The following is a 27365-nucleotide window of genomic DNA, read 5'->3' as shown; positions in this document are numbered from 1 at the left end:
ACTCCTTAAATGATCGTGGTCTGGAAGAAGAGCCAGAATTAAAGGATGACATCACAGATTCAGTTCAGTGGAAAAGTTTGGACACCCCCCAGTCACCTACAAGTTTATTGTTTCTCTAAATTCATTTATTTATCTTGTGTTCATCTCCTTCACCTCAGAGACTCAACCATGTACTCAGGTGTACCCAAACTTGTGATGAACTGCACTGAAGCTGCTGATAGAAAGGAGGCGTGTCACGGCTGTTGAGTCAGAACCTCGTATCTCTAAAGAGTGCCTTTACAGGAGCAGTGAAGTGAAGCCCTGGTCTTCAGTTTCAGAACAGAACTCACAGCCCTGAAAATCCCAGCTCTGGAGCTTTTTAACATCTGAAGGAGTTCAGAGATCTTTGGCACCTCCTCAACAAGCTCCACTATAAAGTTCATTACTGGAACCGCCTTGAAACAGATTTTACACAGATTCCTGAAGATAGCTGAAGATTTACTGAAGCTCCATCTGACACAACCCCACTGAATATTCACAACCATCCCAACCCCCTGAGGAGACACCATCACACAGACTACACCCTGAATAGAGGGCTTCAGAGTGTGTGTGTGTGTGTGTGTGTGTGTGTGTGTGTGGAGATGCAGTAGAAAGACAGACTTCTGTTTTTTAAGAGATTTATTAAATGTTCATAATATTAAACTTTAATAAAAGTATATTTCAGAATTCTTCTTTTCCACCAACAAACATCACTCTTTCATTTCCCCCCACAACAAACCCCCAGAATCCAATCTCACAGAAAGGAGAAGAGTTTCTTAGAGAAGCCCCATCTTTTCCTTCTGTTCCTATGTTTGTGTTTCCTTTCAGCTTTAAGACACATCTCTTAACCCCCGTCCACTCAGCATCAACACACTGTCTGTGCTCAGTTTACACCATTAACCAGATTAACAAGAACAAAGACAGTTCAGTGTTAGCCCACACTTACATTGTGTTTGGCGTCGTTTGAAAACTAAATATTTAATATTTACAAATATCTGAAGAGTTCTGGAGGTGGAAGTGCACTATGACGAGGGTCTGTGTTTACACTGACGACACAGATGAACACAACCCACCCATTACACCCTGATCCCCTCTGTCCTCTTTCCTCCTACAGGAAACACCTTCACTCACTCACACCCTCACTCCTTCATTACAGAGTAACAATAGAAACCTCTCCCATGTTCTGGGCTAAGGCTGGTTCTCTCTGTTTGAAGCTATATTTCCTGCTGTAGAGAAGAGGCGCTCAGATGGTGTTGAGGAGCCTGGGATACAGAAGTAGGACTGAGCTGGACACGTCAGAGACAGAGAATCCACTGTTTTGTAACTGACTCCCCATAGATTTGATGTGAGAGACGATGGAGACCAGCGCACAGTGTAAATAAACACAGCGCTTTATAACGAGAGAAATCAAATAAACAGCTGAAAAATCCTGTTTACATCAGGGATATAAAAGAGAGAGAAGTGCAGGGGTGTAGTGTTCACTCAGATCCAGGTTTTATCACTGTTTTGTCCCTGAAGAGTCTCTCTGCTCGCTTTCTTTTACAAACTGAGCTTCATTTCTGTTTCATCGTCTTTTGTGATTCTCCTCACATTTTAAAGCAGCAGCTCGTTTGACAGAAAAGACCAATCAAAACAATAGATCACACACAGCACTATTTTATCTGACACACACTCACTGAGGAGTCTGAACCCCAAAGATAAAACCCAGCACAGAGGGGTTCAGTGAATGTGGTGGTGAGTGTGTGTAAGTGTGTGAGTGTGTGTGTGTCAGTGGAGACGCTGTAGAAGGACAGAGTGCCGGCCGCACAGTCCACATACACTCCTACTCTGTTAGAGCTGGAGGGAGGAGGAGGGAGAGCAGTGATGTTCTTATTGTGACAGACAGAGTAACTGTTATTAGAGCAGATCAGACTCCAGGACTTTTCATTCTTTCCAAACAAACAGTCATCACTGACTCCTTTTCTCCTGATTGATTTATACGCCACTGAAATAGAAACCCCTCTCCCACTCCACTCAGTTTCCCAGTAACAGCGTCCAGTCAGACTCTCTCTGCACAGAACCTGTCTCCAGACTCTGAATCTCTCTGGATGATCAAGATACGACTGTTCCTCCTTCACACACTTCACCTTCCTGTTCCCCTCAGACAGAGAGAGGAGTGTGTGCACTGTGTTTGGGTCCAGTGTGAGCTCACAGGCATCTGCACACAATCAGACACACACCACACAATCAGACACATGACACACAATCAGATACACACCACACACAATCAGACACATGACACAATCAGATACACACCACACACAATCAGACACATGACACACAATCAGATACACACCACACACAATCAGACACATGACACACAATCAGATACACACCACACACACTCAGACACACCACACACAATCAGATACACACCACACAATCAGACACATGACACACAATCAGATACACACCACACAATCAGACACACCACACACAATCAGACACATGACACACAATCAGACACACACCACACACAATAAGATACACACGACACACAATCAGACACACGACACACAATCAGACACATGACACACAATCAGACACACGACACACAATCAGATACACAGACACATGACACACAAACAGACACACGGCACACAATCAGACACATGACACACAATCAGATACACACCACACAATCAGATACACATGACACAATCAGATACACATGACACAATCAGACACACATCACAGAATCAGACACACCGCACACAATCAGATACACACCACAATCAGATAAATAACACAATCAGATACACAAAATACAGACATAAAATGGCACTGCATTAAAATAAGAATACACTAATAAAACTTTATAAATGGTTTAAAAGCCTGTTATTACATGGTTATTTATTACACTGTGAACACTTTAAAAGTGATTAATAATCCTTTGTAACACAGAGAAAGGAAGTGTGACAGTGAACTCTTTTGTGTCTAATACTGAAAGCATGAGAGAACTTAGTGAAAATGTGGAGGTAAAGAATAAGCTCAGACCTGAGAATGTGAGTTTAGTCATTTCACATGTTAAGGTTCACCACATTATCATTAAAGTAGAAAAAGACACTCTGGTGGTGGGTAATTCATTAAAGGGTTAAACTCATTAACAATTATGTGCTGGAGCTGACGGGGTTAATGTCGACTGATGGAGGAGACACAGTGAGGTCAGTATTCGACAAGATCTGAGGTTTAACTGTAGACAGATGTGGGTTCACTATTTGGCAAACAACAGGTCACTGGTGCCCTTTATATCTGTGTTATAACTGATTATTAATGTATTAACAACATAACTATTAATAAACATACTTTAAACCATTTATAAACCTTTATAAGTGAAGTGTTATTCTGAAGTGGTACCTACACAACACACAAACAACACAAAATGAGACACAACGAAAGTAAAGAGAAAGAGCAGGAGAGAGAGAGAGAGAGAGAGAAAACCTACATTTTCTTGGTCCTGGTTTTATCCTGATCTCTCCTCCATGCTCCAACCTACAACACACACACACACACAGTTGTGAGTTGATGGTTGTGTTTGAGTGGTGTGTGTTCTCACTGTACTCTCTGAGCCCCACATTCAGCTTCATTACAGCGTCATTCATTGATGTCATTTTTGGAAACAGAAGAAAGATCATCATCTGTGGTGTTTCATCCTCTCTGTCTTTTTATCACAGAGAAATATTCTGTTTCTCTTTCTCTGTGTTTCATTTCCTCCATTTCCATCTGTTCCTCTCAGCCTTCAACACAGAATAATGCAGTAGAGCTGCTCTTCTACAACTGCTCCATTAAACCCTTTCTAGATCCTACACTCAGCTGCTCATTTATTAGGTTCTTCTGCCTTGTACCTGCTCTCACTGACCATTTCATCACAGACCCCTACACTGCCCGACCAACACAACTCACACACTAATATTTCACTGGACCACCTTTAGCTTTGATTACGCTCCACATTCACCACGGCTCTGTTTCTACAACCTTCTACAACACCACAACATTTATTTCCTCCAGAGCTGCCTTCATTTTTGGTGGAGATCTTGTATTGATGACGGGAGAGTCGGACCACTCCGTAAAGTCTTCTTCAGCACGTCCCAAAGACCCTCAGTGGGTTCAGGTCAGGACTCTGGGGTGGTCAGTAAATGTCTGAAAATGATTCCTCACTCTTTCATAATCTGAGCCTGATGAACCTTGGTGTCATCCTGGAACCCACTGCTGGGACGACCTGGTCATTCAGTGCATTCAGGTCCTCAGTGGACTTCATTTTACTTCCACACACCACTGCTGAGTCTAAACCTGACGCAATGAAGACCCCAGATCATAACACTGCCTCCAGAGGCTTGTACATGGGGCACGGTGCATGACGGGGGAATCACTTAATCCACTTCCCTTCTGACCCTAACACGCCGATCGCTCTGGAATAGGGTCAGTCTGGACTCATCAGATCACATGGCCTTTCTCCACTGCTCCAGAGTCCAGTCTTTATGCTCCATAGTGAACTGAAGCCTTGTTTTCTGATTAATCTCTAACACTGAGCAGTGGTTTTCTAAAGACCACACAGCTGTTCAGACCCAGTCCTGTGAGAAATGCTCTTACTTTCACTGTTAAACACAGCAGTGAGTTCTACTCTCCATTTTATACCATTCTACTTCACCAAGTGTTTGTGTGACCTCTGATCAGCTCTGCTCTGGTTTGTAGCCTGTATGACTGATAACACCACTCTGGGTATTAAAGTCTGCTCTTCAATCTGTTCACCATTGATCCTGACCCATTTAGACGCCCCGAAATGATAGGAATACAGAGATAATGATGGACTTGTCGACTCAGTTTCAGGATGCAGCAGTAGTGTAGGATCTTTCAGTCTGAAGTGTTTCAGCATTGAGGTCGTAGAACTGTTGTACCAGAGTACTCCTTTACTTCCCTAAACACTGAATGTACATTGTAGACTGTTCTAGAAACAGTCTACAATCCACATAAAGAGACTGTTATATGGGGCTTAGTTTTACTTCAGTGTCTCACAAGCCTTCAGCCTGACAACAGTTACACACTGAACAGTGGAGACAGAGCGGTGAAGGGGGATACTCTAACCATTAAATACTACCAGAGCAGAGCAGAGGCTAAATGAAGAAGGAACAATGAGCTGTAGAGCTTTATAGAAATACAGTAACAGCAGATGACATCAGTAACTGAACACACACAAATACAGAAAGCTGTCCGTACCTGAGTGTGTCCAGTCTGCAGTGTGGATCCTCCAGTTTAACAGAGAGCAGCTTCACTCCTGTGTCTCCTGGGTGATTGTAGCTCAGATCCAGTTCTTTCAGGTGTGAGGGGTTTGAGCTCAGAGCAGAAGCCAGAAAATCACAGCCTTCCTTTGTAACTAAACAAAAAGACAATCTACAGAGAGAGAGAGAGAGAGAGAGAGAGTGGTATTTACTCAGAGCAAATCAAGCTGCTGTTTAGAATTAAACAATCACCAAATTCTGTTTAATTTACAAAAGCACTTCAATATCAAACAGGTTAAAATCTAAAGGTAAAAGTTATAAAAAAAACTTAAAACCTTAACATAATTAATACAATGACCTGGATGTTTGTTTTCATAAATCTAAGACATTTTTGAGTCTGTTCAAATCCTCACTCAATAGAAATGAAATCAAATCACAACACAACATTATCACAACAGTGTCCCACAGAGGGGTTATTACTAGAAGTAAATATACAGACATGAATCCAGTAAAGGTTTCTATACTATGACCTCCCTGTTTAAGTTATGATCCTAATTTTATTCTTTTAAAGGTTTTGAAATGGGAGGTTTGTGACAGTTTGGGGGCAGAGTCAGGGCAGTTTCTGTCAGGGACATATACAGTGTATGAGGCAGTCACAGAACCAGGAGACATCAGTCAATAGCATTCACTGAGAAGAACTGCCCTGACCCCGCCCCCAAACTGTCACAAACCTCCCATTTCAAAACATTTAAAATGAAGAGGGTAAAAACCATTTGAGAATTAAAAAAAACAGACAGTTTGAGAGTGAGATTATGATCTGTGTGTGAGTGCAATTCCCCTCTCTCTCTCTCTCTGCTCATGGGTTTCACATTTGCGATTAACTAACACAATTTTAAAAAGGTACAGATTTAAATGTTCCACCTGCTGTTACTGCGTCCTCTATTTTTGACATTGATGTGAGACCATGTTTCCTTTTACAGACACAGACACACATTAAAAATTACTTGTGTTGTGTTTTAATCGCAATGGAGTGTAGCCTTGGCTAATGGTTAGAGACCGGGCTTGGTACCGGAAGGTTGCTGGTTCAATCCCCAGGTCCAGTAGGAACATCCACAGCTGAAGTGTCCTTGAGCAAGGCACTGAACCCCAAACGCTCTGGATGTGTGTTCACAGCCCCTAGTGCACTAGTGTGTGTGTGTGTGTGTGTGTGTGTGTGTGTGTATTCACATCCACAGATGGGTTAAATGCGGAGGACACATTTCATTGTTCGTTATACAATGACAAATAATTGTACATCATACATTATATATTACATTATGTAAAGAGCTTAAAAAATAATCATTATTATATATATTAAATGTATAAAGTCATGTTGGTGACGTATAGAAAATGAAGAATAAAATCCCTGAACTCTGACCTGAGTGTCTCCAGTTTACAGAGTGAACTCTTCAGTGCAGCAGAGAGCTTCTCCACTCCTGAATCCTGCAGGTCATTGTTACTGAGGTCCAGTTCTTTCAGGGAGGAGTTCACCAGTAAAACTGAGCCCAGATCTTCACAAGACTTTTCCCCAAGTTTACACACAGTTAGTCTGTAAAGAGAGAGGATATCACTTACTGAATAGTTACAGGAACATTTCATGAACAGGTTGTACTTCATATATTGACCTGGCTAGGAACATCACGCTCAGTGACAGAAGGAGAAACGTCACTGTGTTTTCTTTTCTCACAAACTGCCTCATTTCTCTAACGTCATTCAGAAAAGTGAGGTCAGAATCAGTTTGTGACGGTGTGTGAATGTGGTACAGAACCTGAACGACTCACTAATCTTTACTGAACCTGTGTGAGTTCTGAATGTGTCAGTTCTGAGTTGTGTGTGGTGTTTGATTTCAGTAAAACACTCCCCTGAGAAAAATCAGCTGATGATGTGTAGGTGCAGACATCAACATTTACACTGCCCCCTCCAGGGTGTGTTCCTGCCTTGTGCCCAGTGATTTCATGTAGGTTCATGACCCACCGCAACCCTGAACTGGATGAGCGCTTACAGAGAATGAATGAATGAATGAATGAATGAACTTTGTTTTAGCAAAAGTGAACACAGAAGAAAACACGTCTTAATGAAATCAGTCTCTCTCTCTCTCTCTCTCTCCCTCTCGTTGTCATGGTAATTGAAGTTATGTAATAAAATAATTGTGGGAGTAGGACCACGCACAAACTCCTCCTCTTAGCCCTAAACATACCCTGCAAACTCACATCATTTCTGTGTCAGACAACCAGTCATGAGCAACCCTCAACTCCTCCCCAAAGACTTCTGAGTTCACCTCCTGTTTCAGTCTTTGTGGGCGTGGCCTGGATTAACAAACGTTTACTAAGTGCTACTTTGTGCATGTTTTGAGAATTTGATCAGACTGGAGATTAGACTGAACAGATAAACACCTCCGTCTGGGTCCATGTACCTTCTGTTCATTCTTTTTTATTTTAAATCAGATATAAAAACAATGAAAAACAGATGGTTGATTTTCATTTCATTCTCCAAATCCATAAAATGTAAAAACATTATTTTTCTCAAACCGTCGTCAAGGCAACTCAAGCCACGTAAATACAAAGTGCTCACGTTGATGTTTTTACACTTGCTCTTGTAAGGTCACTGTTGTCAGAGCTGTTAGTTTCAGAGCAGGACGAGTTTAGAACCACACTCTGAAACAATTGTACACACTGCAAGAAGGGGACTATATTCTACAGCCGTCTCTGAGGCTATTCCTCATTGTTATGGAGAAGAAAAAGGGTTTTCCCTGAGGTGATTCACTGGGGTCAAGCAATTTGCGCTTTGGAAATTGATGGTAAAGCCAGCGCTTCAAATCCGAATGCACCTTTAGGCACAACATTGTTTTTTATTACGGAGAAATTAAATAATACATTGGACTAAAATTAACAAGTTATTATGATAATGTTTCATTTCAAATCACTTTAATGAGCAAAACACACACTGCCCATCTTATATATTTATGTATATTTACGATTATTTATATGCATTTTGGCAAAATGATACAGTTGATAGCCAAGGGGTTCTTCTGTTTAATGACAGTGGAATGATTCTGGCATCAAACTCAAAGTATTAATTTATTTATAATTGGTACAGTACAATTTCACCTGTATCTCTACATCAGTCTCACCATTCAAAGACAGTTAAGTGTTAATAAAATAAATGATTATAGTCAGAAATATATATATATATATGAATACACACACACACACACACACAGTAATACCTTGATTTACGAGTTTAATTCGTTCTGTGACCGAGCTAAATCAAATTAAAATTCCCCACTGAAATGAATTTAAATGTTATTAATCCGTTCCAGTCCCGCCCAAAACCACAGAACAATTTTTACGTGTCTTTGAATAAGAAAATGGACTTTATAAATAAAAAAAATATTAATACATAATAAAAGATAATGTACAGAAATAAACTGGTTCTATTAAGTGTGTTTACCGTGAAGAATAGTTATTCCCTTAAATATTTGGACTTAACTTCTGCCAGAATAAAACTTTAAAATATAAAAGATAAAACAATTTAAATCTATAACATTTATTCAGTCTATTGGCCCAATTTAACCCTTACACTAATTACTATGGAGTGAGATCACTGTCTTTTATGCGAGAGCGCAAAAACCACACTAAATTGAGCAAGTCAGACTCAACGAGCACACAGAATCATGAAAACTGAGCGAAAACATTCATTCATTAATTAATTCATTCATTTTCTGTAAACGCTTATCAAATTCAGGGTCGCGGTTGGTCCAGAGCCTACCTGGAATCATTGGGCGCAAGGCGGGAATACAGAGAAGCCTCTCGCTGCAGCCTGTAGGAAGGCGGAGTTGGACATCCAACCCCGCCCACATCCAACCCCGCCCTCACCACGTTAGAAGCCACGCCCGTGCCCAGTGACTTTTCTATGTCCCAAATAGTGCTCTAGTCACTATATAGTACACTATTTTAAGGTAGTGTCCGAAATCGTTCCCTACCCTCGTGAATTCGAACATAGCTCACGCTCGCGCCCAAAAAACTCTCAAACAGATTTTTTTTACGGAAAAAGTAACAGCGCACGTTATGTCGGTGAGTAAAAACATTTAGTTTGTAAGTATAATTACAAAGCTCGTTGTTGTCAGTGTTTTTGCTAGATACACGAACATGTTATAAATACGTTATTTCAGTATGTACCAGTAGGGTCATAGATAAATACACGAATATTCAACTGCGGCAAGCGTGTTGTATGTGGTTGATTTAGCCAAATATTTAACAGAGTTACTTAATTACACACAGAAAAAACTTGCTTATAATATTGCCTCCGTGTAAGTAACAATACTTTTGATTTAAAGAAAAGCTTACAAATGTAGTTACTATGAACATGCGTATCACAGATAAACTGTGTTTTTTTTTCCTTTTATGTTTTATTGTTTTATTTTTTTCAGCATCCAGCCCACGTTCAGGCCACTTTTGACCCTTCAATATTCAATGTTCTCAGCTGTATCTATGGTATGTTTCAGTATGCACTCTACATGGCCCTTGGTTGGCCTTTTGACTTCAGTCAGGTGATTACTTCAAATTATGACTTTTTTGAGGATACATTTCCAGTAAGGCTTTAAACGGCATTCTAAACTTTGTCATTTGTCCGTTAGAGTGACATCCCACAGCTCCGTAGGTGGTGGTGTCGGTTACTTTAGGGAGCATGTCACCTGCAGGGTTTATACACCTGTTACTCAAACAAAAATATTTACACACACATGCAGCTTTCTCTTCAGACACATTGTGCATTTTACTGTGATGTTTTGAATTTTACATGACTTCTTGTTAAAGTCAATGTATTGATTTATTTAAATTGTTTTTATTTGATTGGTATATTGCAAACAACTTAATGTTTGTAAATGTAGCTGATAAACCTAATTTTCAGTTAGCTTACATCATTTAAATTCCAGCTGTATTTTAGAATAGTGAGCTCTAATGTACAAGGAAAGGCCAGTAAGCACAAGAAGGGAAAGACAGAGGAGCTTTCAAGGTCTGATGGTTTATTTGAATTTATAAGGGCACATGTCAGTGTGTAACTAGTGTGACTTAAAAGCAGTTATTTATAGCATCTGATAAGCTCAAATTAGACATGGCCCATTGTTAAATAGCATTTATATTAATTTCAGTCTGGATTTCAACTTGTTTTTTTCTGTTAACAGTAAAGGAGACAGAATGTTTACCATCTCCATTGAGCAGGTATTTATGTGTCTGTTCTTGAAGCTGAACTGGGCATTTCAACTTTCATTTTGCTTAATGTGCAATAACCTTCACAAATGAGAAAACTGGGGTTTGTTTAAAAAAAATAATTGGAATGTAGGTTTTGTGGTAAATTTATATTTAGCTTTTTTGTTTCACTAAATTTAAATAAACTGTAAAACAATATCTGCACTCATCTATAATGTCTTCAACAGATGCCCCTTACGGTCCTGGAGCAGATTCTATTAGAGGTCGTCCTGGAAGAGGGTGACCAAGCTTTTTTAAAGCTCTCACTGGTGTAACCTCTTCCGGGACACTGTTGGAAGACAGTCATTCCGGGCCCAAGCACATTTTCAGTGGCTTGACAGTAAGTATAAAGTGCATTATTGTATTTCAGTAAACTTTATTTTAAGATGTTTGTATTCCTTATAAGAAGAGGTGGTAATCTGATTATTAATTCTCAAATTCGACACATACAGCTGTTGTGACTTGGAAACTCTACAGCACAGAATACAAACAACAGTTTCGCACAATGTATCGACTGGAGTGATCCCTGTACTGTAGAGAGACATATAAAGACTGCTTACCAGGTTTGTGTACTGCGTATGAAGTTTGAGAATTGTTTCTTTTGCCAGTGGTTGCAAAAAAGTTGAAAAATAAATGTTTTATTATCAGAAGATTTTGATGGAATTTTGCAGTCAAAAGCAGTGTTGCTGGCTTTGATAATAATAATAATATAATAATAAATTCTTTTTTATTATATAGCATTTTTCAAGGAATCAAAGCATTGTGCATGCATTACGATACAGAGTAAAAAGAACATCAAAAGTCAGATAAGATAAGGAAGTAAAATAACATATTAAAAGTATGCTTCTGTTTATTATTTGTTGTCCACAGGCTGCTTTGGGCATGGGAGACATGGGGAAATTGTGGGGTAGTACAGCGAGGACATGCATCCTGGGTTCTGCAGCCCATTCTGCCAACAAGTTTATGAAGATTTGGGTGTGTGAGTGAGCCAATGTTTGTGTGGGGTGTGAGTGTGTATATATATATATATATATATATATATATATATATATATATATATATAATATTGTAAAAGCTTGAAAATAAAATAATAAAACTACTGTGCCAGTTTTTCCTTGTCTTTAATACAGACTGCACACCCGTGACTTAACCACATTTTAGAGTTCTACATTCTACATGCCAATGCCAAAAAGGATATTCTATTTGAATGTAATGTGTTTCTCTTACTTCTTATTGAAACCAATCCTGCACGACTGGACATCTGAACATGTGTTATATATTTTACTGCAGCATTTTCTTCACTTGGACATTTGGAATATTGTCATTAGTGTCACGCCTTCGTCCTGTCAGTTTGTTTCCCCGCCATGTGCTTTATTTGCACATGGCTCTGTTTTGTTTATGTTCGAGTCTCCGCCTTTGTTCCGCCTCCTCGTCCGTGTCATGTGTTACCCGTCCTCGTTATCTGTCCAGGTGTGTCTCGTTTGTGTCTGTATTTAAGCCCTCTTGTGTCACGTCCTGTTTGTCGTTCATTTCACATTCTCATTTCACATTTATCCTATGTCGAGTCGGTCGTGTTTCCTTGTCTGTCCGTCAGTCTCCAGTTTCTCCGTGTTTGTTTTCTTAGTCGTTGTTTCATGTCGCAGTTTCCTTTCCTATCGTTATTTTGTGAACTCTTTAGTCTGTCAGTCCGGTTTGCCCTGTTTAGTTCCCCTTGTTTAATTTAGCCTGCCTTGTTTCCCTGTATGTTTTCGTTCTTTGTTTTGTTATCTCCCTTTATTAAAAAACTGTGTTTTAGCGAGTGCGTCCGCCTCCGTCAGTCTGCCCGTGAACCGTGACAATTAGCATCATTATCTCTTTAGTTTTTACTTTTATTTCACAAACTGGCTAATTACCCTTAGAAATCTCTAACCACTCACAGGTAGTAATTATTAGTCATTATGAAATAAGTGGTACCTCTAATATTTGTGAATACTTATTTGTCTGAAACGCAAAACACAGACGTTTAAATACATATGAAAATTGTATAAGCTTCTAATAAATTGTATGCAGACAAATAGCATCGCCTATGGAAATCTGTGTGTTCTTAAAATGAGAAGATGTTCATGACCAGGCAGGGATGCTTATTTTTTCAAGGCACTGTACACTTAATAGCACTGGATTTTATTATTGTTTTGCAGTCAGCTGTGCACTACATACACTACATAACAATCCATCATGTCATAGTTGGCATAACATTACCACTCGTTGTGGCTGAGAATAACCATTACGAATAACAAAATTAATGATTTTTGGGACAAGATATTAACTGGAGAACAATATTGTATTGAATCCTGAACGATATCCTCCGTTCACCTTACCATTCACAATAATAGTCTGCCAAGCATTGACAACAACGACAAAAGTTAAATCAAATCAGGTATAAATCAGGTAATGTTTTTAACAGATGCCCTCAGCGGAAAAACAAAAAAGCACCTGAACAGTATAATAATGAATAAAAGACGTATATGCGTATTTAATGTGCTACTCAGTGTCGCTAAACATGTCTGCGTTCAAGTGCCACACAGTGCTTCTTGAACACGTCAGTATTAGAAGGCGTGGCTGGATATGGGCGGAGTTGGATGTGGGAGGAGTTGGATGTCCAACTCTGCCTTCCTACAGGCTGCAGCGAGACATACTTCGAAATACACCCTGGAGGGGGCCCCGAACGAAAACAGCGACAGCGATGTAGCTCCACGCTCTCGTTTCACTGTTTTCAGTGCGCGCTCCTGCTTTTTCCTCACTTCAAAAATTTGAGCTCGCTCTCGCTCCTCAAAAATCTGCTCGCTTCTCAGTTTTAACAGGAAATACGTCACAGATTCAGAACCTGTAACGGACTCCTAGTGATGGCACTCTTGAATCTGAAGCTTGAAGCACGCACACAACATTCTCTCATGTTAAATTCCTCATAAAGCAAGCCCACATGAGCCTCGCCTATGGAAAAAACAGGCAATGGATTATGGAGAGAGATTAGTGTTTAGTTTTCATAGATATATCACACTTTTATGCGAAAATAAATGCATGTGTTTAAATTTACATTGTATATATTTGTAAAGTGGAAGTCTCCAATTTAAAATTTCCACAAATGTGACCAGCAGGCGAACAAGCCACCACTAGGTGGCAATGTTGTTTTCCCCAGTGTCTCAGGGCTGACGTTCCTGTCAGGGCCGCAGCAAAATAACCCCCTGTAGGCCAATAATAAACCAAATGAAATTATGAATAAATAAAGATTTACACACAATATTCTATTTTTGGATTTAGCCACAAATGATAAAATACAGAACTGATACTTTACATGGACCGTGAATCTATAATTGGAATGAATTTAATCGCACTGGAGAAAATCTTAGCCATTCCCTCGCCATCAACATTTTACTACACACAACACACTAGAAGGAGAGATACACATATAAAGTATTTGTGATTAGGGCTGTTCCATATCGTATTGTTCGTGATCATACCATCAATTTTTAAAACTATAAAAAATAAATTTATCGTGACTTGTTTACGTACCGAAGTCATGCAGTTACCCAGAATACAGCGTGTGTTCTTTACATGAGTCACTTAGACACAGTGAAGTACGGTGGAAAGTGGCTCTGAGGCGGAGGAATTTACTCCAAAAAGGTGGAGTGACTTCAGTCGTGTGGAGGTGGATTGTTACAAAATATCAGATGAACAATAAACCGTGGTGTTATGTAAGAAATGAAAGAAGCCTGTAACAACAGAAGGATGAAGCACAACTAATCTGTTTCATCTCCTCGAGCAGAAGCACCTGGTGGAAGACGAGGAAAGTCCTTTAGAAGATTTCAACAATGAGCTCTAACCAAAGCAGATAAACTACACTGACTCTGCACAGACACTATTCTGTGTTTTTAATTTACTGTTTTGTTATTTACTGTAAAGCTTTAATGTTACTTTTCATATACTTCCTTACGTTTTCTGTTAATATTCACAAACTACACTTTCTGCTGCGTTATTTATTTCATACAAAATCAGAATCTTGGAAAGTTACTGTTGTTTCCAAAAAGCAAATGTTTACAGAATTTTTGTCGCTTCTTCTGAATGTTGTAATGTTACATTTGTAGTAAAATAAATAAAAGCCTTTAAGATCATTAATATGTAGTAAATATCAGGGCTGGGCGATATATCAATATTTTAAAATATATCAAGGTAGAACAGAGATATGGAGTGAGGCTATATCACTTAAAATATTGATATAAGTTTTTAAAAGTCTGAATACTGTACAGGGCCATACTGTGTTCTGCTCACAGCACTGCTCCCACCTGGGTTCTCTCTCTCTCTCTCTCTCTCTCTCTCTCTCTCTCTCACACACACACACAAACACACACACACACACAATGAAGTAGAGTAACACAGGGCATGAAAAAGAAGAACAGTGGTTCTGTTATATGTAAATGGTTTGGATTTTACCGGTCAGATGAGGATCAGAAACGGCTGTCTGCAGGGAACGCTGAAAGGAGGTAGTATCAAAATGTGGGAGTACTCCCAGCCTATTTCACCACTTACAACAGCAGCACAAACTTCTGTATGAAGCTGTTAAACTCCGAGGTGCTGCTGCCACTGTTCTGAAGTATTCACGTCCCAGTACAGTTCCCTAAACCAGTTCAGACAGCACTGCAAGCTTCATTAGCTAACGCTGTGGCTTACGAAAAGAAAAGTACGAAGTGGCGTGGTGTTACTAAAGCGGTAGTTTACTACAGAGCAAAAGGGTCTGCTCCCCTTCTCAACAGTAGAGAAAAAGGGCTCCAAAAGGCTGATTAAAACTCCTGACCCACGATAACAATTGTCCAGTCGCAGTTGCACGAGAAGCACTGCCTTTCAATGTACAATTATGGGGAAGAGTTAATGAAAACCTTTGTCTTAAACACACATGGACATTTGATTTTCATTTGAATATTGAGAGACGAGGTGGAGCTAACACACAAAACTGAATGTTCTGTTTATAAAATGTTCATAAAACATTTGTTCACATTATTTTTCACAACATATATCGTATATCACTATTCAACTAAAATATATCGAGATATGATTTTCTGTCCATTTCGCCCAGCCCTACTGATGACTGAAGGATGGATTTATTTTTATTTCATTCAGTCTGTTTACATGATTGTTATTTACACAAAGTACTAGACGTACAGGAGCACACACAGGAGGAAGCACTTTGGTGAAGTCTGCTTCACAGGAAACTCACTTTTAAAGAACAAATGAACTTTCTGCTATTGTTGCTCTGTATGTTTTCTGTTTACAGTTTAACAGCACAGCTATGAGTCTTTTGTTACGCAGGAAAACAACAGTATTTTATTTAAGGAGCATTATTATTTAATATATGCCAATAGTTTATTTTTGAGCAATGTCTCATGGACATCTACAGCTGAATGTTAATAAAAGTTCCTGTGTGACATTTGGGACATGTAGCTTTGACTCAGAAGTGTCTTTTTGTTATTATCTCATGAGAAGAAAAATATCGAGATATATATCCTATATCGCCACTCAGCTAAAAAATATCGAGACATTATTTTTGGTCCATATCGCCCAGCTCTATTAAATATATATTATTTAATATAATTCATATTAATATAACATTTATTTAAGTATTTTCAGTGTTTTATTCATATCACCAAGAATATTGTTATTGTCAAAATTAGGGCCATATCCCCCACCCCTAGTTGTGTTAATAATCCCAGTGGTGTTTATTATAATCTAGTAACACAGTCTTTTCCTTTATATTTTATACAAGAGCTTAGAAAAAAATGTCTTTTTTTATGTTTAAAGTCATGTTTGTGAGGAGTAGAAAATGAAGAATAAAATCCCAGAACTCTGACCTGAGTGTCTCCAGTTTACAGAGTGAACTCTTCAGTGCAGCAGAGAGCTTCTCCACTCCTGAATCCTGCAGGTCATTGTTACTGAGGTCCAGTTCTTTCAGGGAGGAGTTCACCAGTAAAACTGAGCCCAGATCTTCACAAGACTTTTCCCCAAGTTTACACACAGTTAGTCTGTAAAGAGAGAGGACATTACTCACTGAATAGTTACAGGAACATTTCTGAAAGAATTTCTCCCTCTACTTTCTTTCACCTCCTGTCTCTCTAGTTTATTACCTGTTCAGCCAATGGGGAAGCTGTTGCCCAAGACTACTGTCCTAATCATCCTATAGGACGAGCTGTTCACCTGGAAGAGGCAGGACCTCTTGGATATAAAGCCCACCAAGTGGAACAATGAGGGGGGGCTTTTTACCTGTGTGATACTAGCTGGAGAATGCTGCTAACTTATGGTTTGAGGCTTGTTGCTGCTAGCTTATGTTTACAGATGTTGCTGCTATTTTGTTTGATGATCTTTGCTGCTAGCTCAAATTGAGATTGTTGTTGCTGTCACTAGCTAGAGTTTGAGGTTTAGTTGTGGTGCTGCTAACTTTACTTTAGCCTAGCTTCACTTTAGCCATTTTAAATCTGTGGATTGCTCTTCCCTTGTTAAATCTCTCTACCACCACTACTGGTGTGAACAGGCAAGTACAGGCACCTATACATTCCATGGTTGGACAAACCCTGTATATACACACACTAGGTAAGGGGTGAATGCCACATCTGTATTTTTGGGGCAGGTTAGTTTTATTTGTTAGGGAACTTTTGTTTATTTCTTTTCTTTGGCACCATCCACAGTCCACCCAGTAGTAGTCGGTTGGTTTTAGCATTTGAGATTTTTCATTGTCTTCTACTTCTCATATCACTGCTACAACTACATTTGCATTGTTGTATTCTTTAACCATTATCACACCACTACTGCTGCTTTATTGTACTTTGTAGGATTTAGATAAAAGCTGAAAAGAGCATTCTGTTGTTCCCTCACTTCCACATTACACCACACATTCCATGTGACACTCATCCCTTGATAGGTGAACTGACCTGAGTGTTTCCAGTTTACAGTGTGAACTCTTTAGTGCAGCAAAGAGCTTCTTCACTCCTGAATCCTGCAGGTCAGTCTGACTGAGGTCCAGCTCTTTCAGGGGTGAGTTTGGTGAGTTCAGAACAGAGCAGAGACTTTCATAGGAATTCATGGTGAATTTACAGTCTGTGAGTCTGCAAGGTAAAGTAAAATATAGAATGTGAATTTCAGGAATGTAAATCAGGAATAATGAGATTTTCATACATCAGTATTTGAATAAAATAAAATGATAAAGATGTATAAATGTAATGCTGGTGAAGTATAAAAAATCAAGACTAAACTGACCTGAGTGTCTCCAGTTTACAGTGTGAACTCTTTAGTGTCTCAGAGATCAGCTTCACTCCTGAATCCTGCAGGTCAGTGTGACTGAGGTCCAGCTCTTTCAGGGGTGAGTTTGGTGATTTCAGAACAGAGCAGAGACTTTTACAGAAATCCGTGGACTGATTAAAGCGAGACAATCTGTAAGGAGAAGTAAACACAGTGTAGAGTTAAAACAGAGAATGTGAAACTCACCCTCACAGGAATCAAGAATTATGACGTGTGGAAAACACTACTGTTATAAACTTGGGGTCTGTGTGTTATAAACGTTATTAAGAGACACAAACAATGAGCTCAATCTGAACATTCATTCATTTTCTGTAAGTGCTTCGTCCTGTTCAGGGTCACGTGGGTCTGAATCCTCCCCAGAATCACTGGCTGCAAGAGGAACACTCCCTGGACAGGGCCCCAGTGCATCACAGGTCTTCACTCACTCACCCATTTGACAATTATGAGGTCTTTTATGATTTAGGATTCACACTGACATTTATGATCACACTCAATGATGACTTTCTTAAATGTACGAGAAAAACAAAGCAATAAACCCTTTATTCCAACTTATTGTAGAGAAGAACAAACTATAGACACCTGCTGCTGTGAAGAGCAGAGAAACTCAGCCACTGAACTGATTTAATCTGGAGAAATTCTTCAGGAAATACATCAATTCTTTACTAACATTTATATTTGTATTTGTAAAACCTGTTTATTCTCAAGTGAAATGTTTCAGAAAACAGCTCCATATTGTTTTGAAAGAACTGTATATCATTTAAAAACACACTGTTTCTAAAGGTTTGTTTTTGTAAACAGTGGGAGAACATTTACACAACACCTCATTTATTTACTCTTTTCAGGCACTAAATGAGCTCCTGTTATAATCTGTAACTGTTCTCCTGTGTTTATGTCCTTTGTCATGTTTTGATCACGTGTTCAGTTCTGTTTTTCTTGCCATGTGTCTTTTCCGTTCGTTTCCTAGCCACGCCCTGCACCTGTGAGTCCTGAGCGTTCACAGGTGTTTCCTATCGTGTTTTCCTTCATAAGCTCCTCTCTGTGTCCCTGGTTTGTCCTTCATTTTGTGTCTGTGTCATTTGTGCGCCCTTTGTTTATTTCTTGTTCCCGTTACTTGTTTAATAAATCTCCATCTCTGCATGTGCTTCAGTCCCTTCGTCTCGTTCCTGAACTGACAGCTCCATAAATCCAGATCCATGTGGAAGATCTCAGTAAACAGTGTTGGAGAGTGTGGTTTGATGAGACACATTCAATAAAATGCCCCATAAAATATGAAATAAGAATAAGAACATAGTGAACATGTGCTGTGTGTAAAATATAAAGTGAATCATGAAGCTGAAGCAGCAGAGCCACGCCGTCAGACCTCCACAATCTGATATTTCAAACACTTTCACACATTTCTGTCAGAAATTAAAAGATAAAACGCTTGTCTTACCTGAGTATCTCCACTTTACTGTTTGAACTCTTCAGTCCGTCAGAGATCAGCTTCACTTCTGATTCCTGCAGCTCAGTGTCACTGAGGTCCAGCTCTTTCAGGGAGGAGTTTGGTGATTTCAGATCAGAGAAGTGAACTTCACAGGAATTCATGGTGAGTTTATATCCATTCAGTCTGCAAAGCAAAGTAAATACAGCACAGTTCAAACAGAATGTGGATTTCAGACTCAGAATCAGTTTAATGAGATTAATGAGTAAAATAATACTTTCCATTATTTACATTATTCAGAGGGGCATTAATAACAGACTCAGTCTGAACATTTTTTCTGAATATTGTTCTGAATATTTTCAGCACTGTTTGTATTCTCTTCTCCACATGAACTTTCACCCCCAAAATTAAACTCTCTTTAAACTCCCTCTCACTTCAGGAGGCAGAAACGAGGGAAGAGAGAGTTACAGTCAGATGAAGACAGTGTTGAGGACTAGTCTCAATGGAACATAGCTACAGACTGCATGAAATATCACCAACATCTTTACTGAGGTTGTGTAAACACATTAGACTGGTTTTAAGTGTGTAAACAGACTGAAGGGCAGCAAATGGTGAGGAAACATCTTCTGAATTTAACAAAAAGTGTTTTTTTTTTTTATTACAAATGTGAATGTCACCTTTAACAGCCACAGACTCTATATCCCATAAATATGACTGATACTATGTTGTTGTGATATCTGTAAATGGATAAATGGCCTGTTATGAGACTTCATTAATGAATGGAGAGTTCATCACATCTCACATCGACCAATCACACGTCCTGTCAGGGGACAGGAGCTACTCATGAGTGTGGGCAGTGTCAAAGACATTAACAGAGCTTCTCTGAAAGAATCACGAGTTTCTGAACCTGGACACAACAACAAACCGACAACTGTCACCTCACCAAAGAGGAGGAGGAGTAAGAATGGGTGGTGGAGTAGTGAGAGGGTAACAGACGAGGAGGGGTAGGAATGGGTGGTGGAGTAGTGAGGGGGGAAAGAGTGGAACAGAGGAGGAGGAGTAAGAATGGGTGGTGGAGTAGTGAAAGGGGTAACAAAGGAACAGAAGAGGAGGAGTAAGAATAGGTGGTGGAGTAGTGAGAGGGTAACAGAGGAACAGAGGAAGAGGAGTAAGAATGGGTGGAGGAGTAGGGAGGGGGGAAACAGAGGAACAGAGGAGGAGGAGTAAGAATGGGTGGTGGTGTAGTGAGGGGGTAACAGAGGAACAGAGGAGGAGGAGTAAGAATGGGTGGTGGAGTAGTGAGGGGGGTAACAGAGGAACAGAGGAGAAGGAGTAAGAATGGGTGGTGGTGTAGTGAGGAGGGCAACAAAGGAACAGAGGAGGAGGAGTAAGAATGGGTGGTGGAGTAGTGAGGCGGGTAACAGGAACAGAGAAGGAGGTGTAAGAATGGGTGGTGGAGTAGTGAGGGGGTAACAGAGGAACAGAGGAGGAGGAGTAAGAATGGGTGGTGGAGTAGTGAGGGGGGTAACAGAGGAACAGAGGAGAAGGAGTAAGAATGGGTGGTGGTGTAGTGAGGAGGGCAACAGAGGAACAGAGGAGAAGGAGTAAGAATGGGTGGTGGAGTAGTGAGAGGGTAACAGAGGAAGAGGAGGAGTAAGAATGGGTGGTGGAGTAGTGAGGGGGGTAACAGAGGAACAGAGGAGGAGGAGTAAGAGTGGGTGGTGGAGTAGTGAGGGGGGTAACAGAGGAACAGAGGAGAAGGAGTAAGAATGGGTGGTGGTGTAGTGAGGAGGGCAACAGAGGAACAGAGGAGAAGGAGTAAGAATGGGTGGTGGAGTAGTGAGAGGGTAACAGAGGAAGAGGAGGAGTAAGAATGGGTGGTGGAGTAGTGAGTAGGGCAACAGAGGAACAGAGGAGAAGGAGTAAGAATGGGTGGTGGTGTAGTGAGGAGGGCAACAGAGGAACAGAGGAGGAGGAGTAAGAATGGGTGGTGGAGTAGTGAGGGGGGTAACAGAGGAGGAGGAGGAGTAAGAATGGGTGGTGGAGTAGTGAGTAGGGCAACAGAGGAACAGAGGAGAAGGAGTAAGAATGGGTGGTGGTGTAGTGAGGAGGGCAACAGAGGAACAGAGGAGGAGGAGTAAGAATGGGTGGTGGAGTAGTGAGGGGGGTAACAGAGGAACAGAGGAGAAAGAGTAAGAATGGGTGGTGGAGTAGTGAGTAGGGCAACAGAGGAACAGAGGAGAAGGAGTAAGAATGGGTGGTGGTGTAGTGAGGAGGGCAACAGAGGAACAGAGGAGGAGGAGTAAGAATGGGTGGTGGAGTAGTGAGGGGGGTAACAGAGGAACAGAGGAGAAAGAGTAAGAATGGGTGGTGGAGTAGTGAGTAGGGCAACAGAGGAACAGAGGAGAAGGAGTAAGAATGGGTGGTGGTGTAGTGAGGAGGGCAACAGAGGAACAGAGGAGGAGGAGTAAGAATGGGTGGTGGAGTAGTGAGGGGGGTAACAGAGGAACAGAGGAGAAAGAGTAAGAATGGGTGGTGGAGTAGTGAGGGGGTAACAGAGGAACAGAGGAAGAGGAGTAAGAATGGGTGGTGGAGCAGTGAGGAGGGCAACAGAGGAACAGAGGAGAAGGAGTAAGAATGGGTGGTGGAGTAGTGAGGGGGGTAACAGAGGAACAGAAGAGGAGGAGTAAGAATGGGTGGTGGAGTAGTGAGGGGGGTAAGAGAGGAGGAGGAGTAAGAATGGGTGGTGGAGTAGTGAGGGGGGTAAGAGAGGAACAGAGGAGGAGGAGTAAGAATGGGTGGTGGAGTAGTGAGGGGGGTAACAGAGGAACAGAAGAGGAGGAGTAAGAATGGGTGGTGGAGTAGTGAGGGGGTTAACAGAGGAACAGAGGGGGAGGAGTAAGAAAGGGTGGTGGAGTAGTGAGGGGTAACAGAGGAACAGAGGAAGACAGAGAGCAGCACAAATACGTAGAAGTGTTCCAAATGAAGTACAGGACTGAGAGGAAAGATGAGGCAAGTTATTACCCAAAGCAACTGACAGAAAATGTGACATTGTTTTCCTGTTTCCTTGTCTCTGTGTGTTTCTACAGTGTAGGACGTTGTCCAGGACAGATCACAAAACTTAATCACAAGTACCTCACTCGCTTAAACAGAGACCACTGTCCTGCTGTTCTGGAACTGGGAGCTCGAATCCCCAGTGGGTCGCCAAAAAAAGAGGATACCAGAATACCGGAAGTATGCCACAGCGGCTACTGTGCCGGTACACCCACCAGAACAACAGCTACTATGCGGTACACCCAGCAGAACAGCGGCTCCTGTGCCGGTACACCCAGCAGAACAGCGGCTATTGTGCCGGTACACCCACCAGAACAACGGCTATTGTGCCGGTACACCCAGCAGAACAGCGGCTACTGTGCCGGTACTGTGTACTCCGCACTTTCCATTTCAATTTCAACACAGACTGGGTGCTCTGACGTGTCTCTGGCTGATGTAAGGTCTGAACATCTGACATAGATACCATTTATTTACTTATATACTGAATTGTGCTTGTTGTTATTAATAAAGCTTAAAAAGTGTTGCATCTTAGCCTCTGACTAACTAACTTAATTAGTTCTTAACGTAAAACCTTCTAAATCATAAACAGTTTGGTAGCCATTCCCTGCCCCATGAATATAAATCATTCTGAATATCAAACACTTTTAGCTAATTTCTTCCCAAATCAAAGACACGCCTTTATTAAATAGTCTCTTCATAAACAGAGCATAGTTTACTCCTTCTTCAAAGCTGAATTGTTCAGGAATTAAATCAAAGAAATCTCACCTGATTATCTCCAGTGTACAGTGTGAACTCCTCCATCCCTCAGAGACCAGCTTCACTCCTGAATCCTGCAGGTCAGTCTGACTGAGGTCCGGCTCTTTCAGGGGTGAGTTTGGTGAGTTCAGAGCAGAGCAGAGACTTTCATAGGAATTCAGGGTGAATTTACAGTCTGTGAGTCTGCAAGGTAAAGTAAATACAGGAGAAAGTGAAGTTAAAATAGAGAATGTGAAATTCAGACTCATGTGAATCAGGAATTATGAGATGTTCATACATCAGTATTTCTCCAATATTAATTATTCAGGGGTGTGTACATTATGAGCTCAATCTGAACATTTGTTCTGAATGTTATTCTGAATATTTTAGTGCTATTTACATTCTATTTCCACAAGGAATTTCACTCTCAACTAAACATTCTTCACTCTTCTTTCACAAACAGAAACAGAGCGAGAGTAAACTACAGTCGGCTGGAGCAGGAGAATACACACATAAGAGCAGGGGAGTGAGTGACTGGTCTTAGTCTCACTTTAGCCCAGGGTCTAGTCTCTAGTCCTTCCTTGAACTGATCGTCTTCTGTCATGTCTTATGTAGTCGTAGTAGTCCCTCTGTTCACAACAGCATTAATATCATTACTTTACTAACTCTGTTAACATCTTCAGTGGGTTGTAGCACATTTCCATTTTCCTTTCACAGATAAACTATGGTGTTGTGCTCTATCACAACTTTTTAAAGAATTACAAATGGAGCCCTGACCGTGTTAGGCCTGTGAAGAAATGTCAAAAACTGGATACAGATAATGAATGAATGAATGAATAATCAAGGATAACCTTGCCTCCTTTTTTATTTTTCTCAATGAATGTAAGAAATGTAGCACACGTCACATGTTTAGCATCATCATAGATTTTCTGAAATGCAGCATATTAAGTATTATTATTATTAATTCATTCATTGTCTGTAACCCTTTTCCAGTTCAGGGTTGCAGTTGGTCCGGAGCGTACCCGGAATCACTGTGTGCAAGGCAGGAACACACCCTGAAGCGGGCGCCAGTCCTTCACAAGGTGACACACAGACAGTCACTAGGAGCAGGACTTGAACCCACAACCTCCAGGTCCCTGGAGCTGTGTGACTGCGACACTAACCTGCTGCACTACAATGCTGTAAATTATTATTATTATTATTATTATTATTATTATTATTATTATTATTATTATCACTGGTAAAATGCTGTTACTCTGATTTCTGCTCTGCAGGAATGCTTCTCTGTCTCTGTGCCTCAGAATAACGTTTTCTTTTGGGAATAAATATCAGTTAAAAATAGAATATAGTAAAAACACAAATAGTAAATTCACTGAACGTTATCCATGTAAAAACAATGGCCTAAACTTTTCGAGGGCAAACTACAGCCAATCAGAGCAGGAGAACACACTCATTATCCACATGGACATTCATCCAAAATCTCACCTGAGAGTCTCCAGTTTACAGTTTGAACTCTTCAGTGCCTCAGAGATCAGCTTCACTCCTGAATCCTGCAGCTCAGTCTCACTGAACTCCAGCTCTTTCAGGGGGGAGTTTGGTGATTTCAGAACAGAGCAGAGAGTTTCATAGGAATTCATGGTCGGCTTACAGCCAGACAATCTGCAACACAATGTAAACACAGTGCATAATACAGTAAAAAACGTGAAGGTGAGGAACTGTCTGTTAGTTTAGTTTGTTAGAGCAAAGGTGCTGTTTTGACTTTATCCATTTGACCACGTCTTGTTGTGTTTCCAGTTGAAAAAATACCACCAGGTACACAGCCCCGAGAAGTGCATTAAGCTCAGTGTGGGGCATTGTTCAGACGACAAAACTAATGTCATACATGTGTCGCTTACATACGTCATACACCATCACTGTTTTTAAAAATACATATTTGTTTCAGGACCAAACCAGGACTAAAATATAACAATGTATGAATTTACATATTTGGTCCAACCCAAGGAAACTGAACTACAAGTCTGAACACTCCTTGAAATTCAGCCTCACAGGAATAAAAATGATCAGACTTGAGGAAAATACTGCTTTTATAAACTTGGGGGATTTGTGTGAGATACAGTGAGAGTGAGAGAAAACAAGAGAAAGACATCAGTCTTATCCATGTTCATCAAACTCCACCTGTTCTGTAATGTCTCATTCATTTTATTTATCACATCCTAATTATACACACAGTGAGGAATTCCTACTGACCGTAAAACATCTGGAAACTTGTCTCAGTCAACATCAACACTGGAATATATTTAAAAAAAACAAAAACATGTAGAAACAACACTCACACAGCCTTTCTGCAGTTGCTCACAGCTGGGATCAGTCTCCAATAACCCTGCTCAGTGGTTTTGTACTTCCTCAAATCCAGTTCATCCAGCACCTCGTCTGAGTTCACGAGCATGTAGGCTAACGCTAAACACTCATCAGCAGACAGTTTCTTATCTGAGTGTTTCTCTGATTTGAGATACTCCTGGATTTTACTGGATAAAGAGGAGTCATTCATTTCAGTGAGACAGAGGAACAGGTTGATAGATCTGTCAGAAGGAAGATCCTCTGATGTCATTATGTATTTGATGTACTGAACTGTTTTCTTGATGCTCTCAGAGCTGCTCACTGTGTGTGTCAGTAGGTCCTTCAGGAGTTGTTGATTGGACTCCAGTGAGATGCCCAACAGAAAACGGAGAAACAGATCCAGGTGTCCAGTCTTACTCTTTATAGCTGTACACACAGCTCCCTTCAGCAGCTCGTGCAGAAAAACACTGTCAGACCACTTCATGTTTTTCGGCTTCAGAAGCTGCAGTTCATCCTTGTTGTTGCTCACATAGCAGTGAAACACATAGAAAGCAGCCAGGAACTCCTGAAAGCTCAGATGCACAAAGCAGTAAACCTTCCTCTGGTAAAGCACAGACTCCTCCCTAAAGATCTCAGTGCAAATCCCAGAGTACACTGAGGCCTCAGTGACATCAATCCCACACTCTCTCAGGTCATCTTCATAGAACATCATATTGCCCATCATCAGCTGTTTGAAAGCCAGTTCAGACAGTTTCAGAAACATGTTCCTGTTGGATCTCAGGAGTTCCTGTAGAGTTCCTCTCTCATCTTCCTCCTCATACTTCTCCTTCCTCATGATTGTCTGAGTGCACAGGAAGTGTGAGTACATTGCAGTCAGAGTTTTAGGGATTTCTGTGGTCCCTTGTTTCATGATTCGCTGAAGCACAGTTGCTGAAATCCAGCAGAAGACTGGAATGTGGCACATGATGTGGAGACTCCTCGTCGTCTTAATGTGGGAGATGACACTGTCGGCTTGGTGTTGGTCACTAATCCTCTTCCTGAAGTACTCCTCCTTCTGTGGATCATTGAATCCCTGAATTTCTGTCACACGACTGATGTACTGAGAGGGGATCTGATTGGCTGCTGCTGGTCTGGAGGTTATCCAGATGTGAGCAGAGGGAATCAGGTCTCCTTTGATGAGGTTTGTCATCAACACATCCACTGAAGACACCTTGGTCACATCTGACACTTTCTCACACTCTGAGAACTTCAGTGGAATTCTGCTTTCATCGAGGCCATCAGATATGAACACAGTTTTACACACGTCATATTCCTTTGTGTCCAGACCTCGGAGCTCAGGATGGAGGGCACACAGAAGTCCATGAAGACTGTACTGTTTGTCTTTAATCAGGTTCAGCTCTCGGAATGGAAGCACAAACATGAACTCTATATCCTGATTGGCTTTTCCTTCAGCCCAGTCCAGAATGAACTTCTGCACAGAGACAGTTTTTCCAATGCCAGCAATGCCTTTAGTCAGAACGCTTTTAAGTTTTTCCACTTGTGGATCTTTATCTTCTTCTCCTTCTTCACGTCTCACATCTTCATCCATCACAGCTCTGGTGTTGTCTTCTTCCATTTCTCCCATCGTACACTGTACAGGGTTAAATATGTCTAAACAGTTTATTGGTGTATCTGGCAGGTTTTGTTTCCAGGGTTTGTTTTCAATCTGTAAAACTTCATGTTCTTCATTCACTCCTTCCCTCTCTCCCTCGATGATGTAGAGCTGAGTGTAAACCCTGTTCAGGAGGATTTTATTCTCTTGTGTTTTGAATCCCTCAAATAAGCTCTCGTACTTGTTCTTCAGGCTGATTTTGTTTCTCTCTGAGACACTGAGCAGGACGTCATCCACTGGTTTGTATTCATCCAGCTCCATGGACTCCTCCGTGTGTGGAAACTGAACAG

At 40.8% G+C, this 27365-nt stretch overlaps 1 protein-coding gene across 1 annotated transcript; it reads right to left on the bottom strand.

Annotated features, from left to right (window-relative positions):
• Window positions 1–1670: 1670 nt before the first annotated feature.
• Window positions 1671–27336, bottom strand: LOC136678489 (NACHT, LRR and PYD domains-containing protein 3-like). The gene is made up of 8 exons (XM_066656541.1): window positions 25421–27336; window positions 17837–18010; window positions 17512–17685; window positions 16438–16608; window positions 6691–6861; window positions 5272–5445; window positions 3503–3549; window positions 1671–2215 (listed from the first exon to the last, which is right to left on the bottom strand). Exons 1-8 carry the CDS (start codon window positions 27334–27336, stop codon window positions 1671–1673), a joined length of 3372 nt encoding a protein of 1123 aa, XP_066512638.1.
• Window positions 27337–27365: the final 29 nt, after the last annotated feature.

The sequence above is a fragment of the Hoplias malabaricus genome, chromosome 2 (assembly GCF_029633855.1).
Source record: "Hoplias malabaricus isolate fHopMal1 chromosome 2, fHopMal1.hap1, whole genome shotgun sequence".
In the NCBI taxonomy this organism is placed as follows: Eukaryota; Metazoa; Chordata; class Actinopteri; order Characiformes; family Erythrinidae; genus Hoplias; species Hoplias malabaricus.
The sequence above is the reverse complement of the archived record's forward strand: the minus strand, read 5'-3'. Positions and strand labels throughout refer to the sequence as shown.

Excerpts from the sequence above, each read along its gene's own strand:
- LOC136678489 (XM_066656541.1), bottom strand. The coding sequence starts at position 27,336 with ATGGAGCTGGATGAATACAAACCAGTGGATGACGTCCTGCTCAGTGTC. Across the intron at positions 17,686-17,836 it reads TGTAAACTGGAGACACTCAG|ACTCACAGACTGTAAATTCA; the intron begins GTCAGTTTAGTC and ends TTTACCTTGCAG. Across the intron at positions 2,216-3,502 it reads AAAACCAGGACCAAGAAAAT|ATGCCTGTGAGCTCACACTG; the intron begins GTAGGTTTTCTC and ends GATTGTGTGCAG.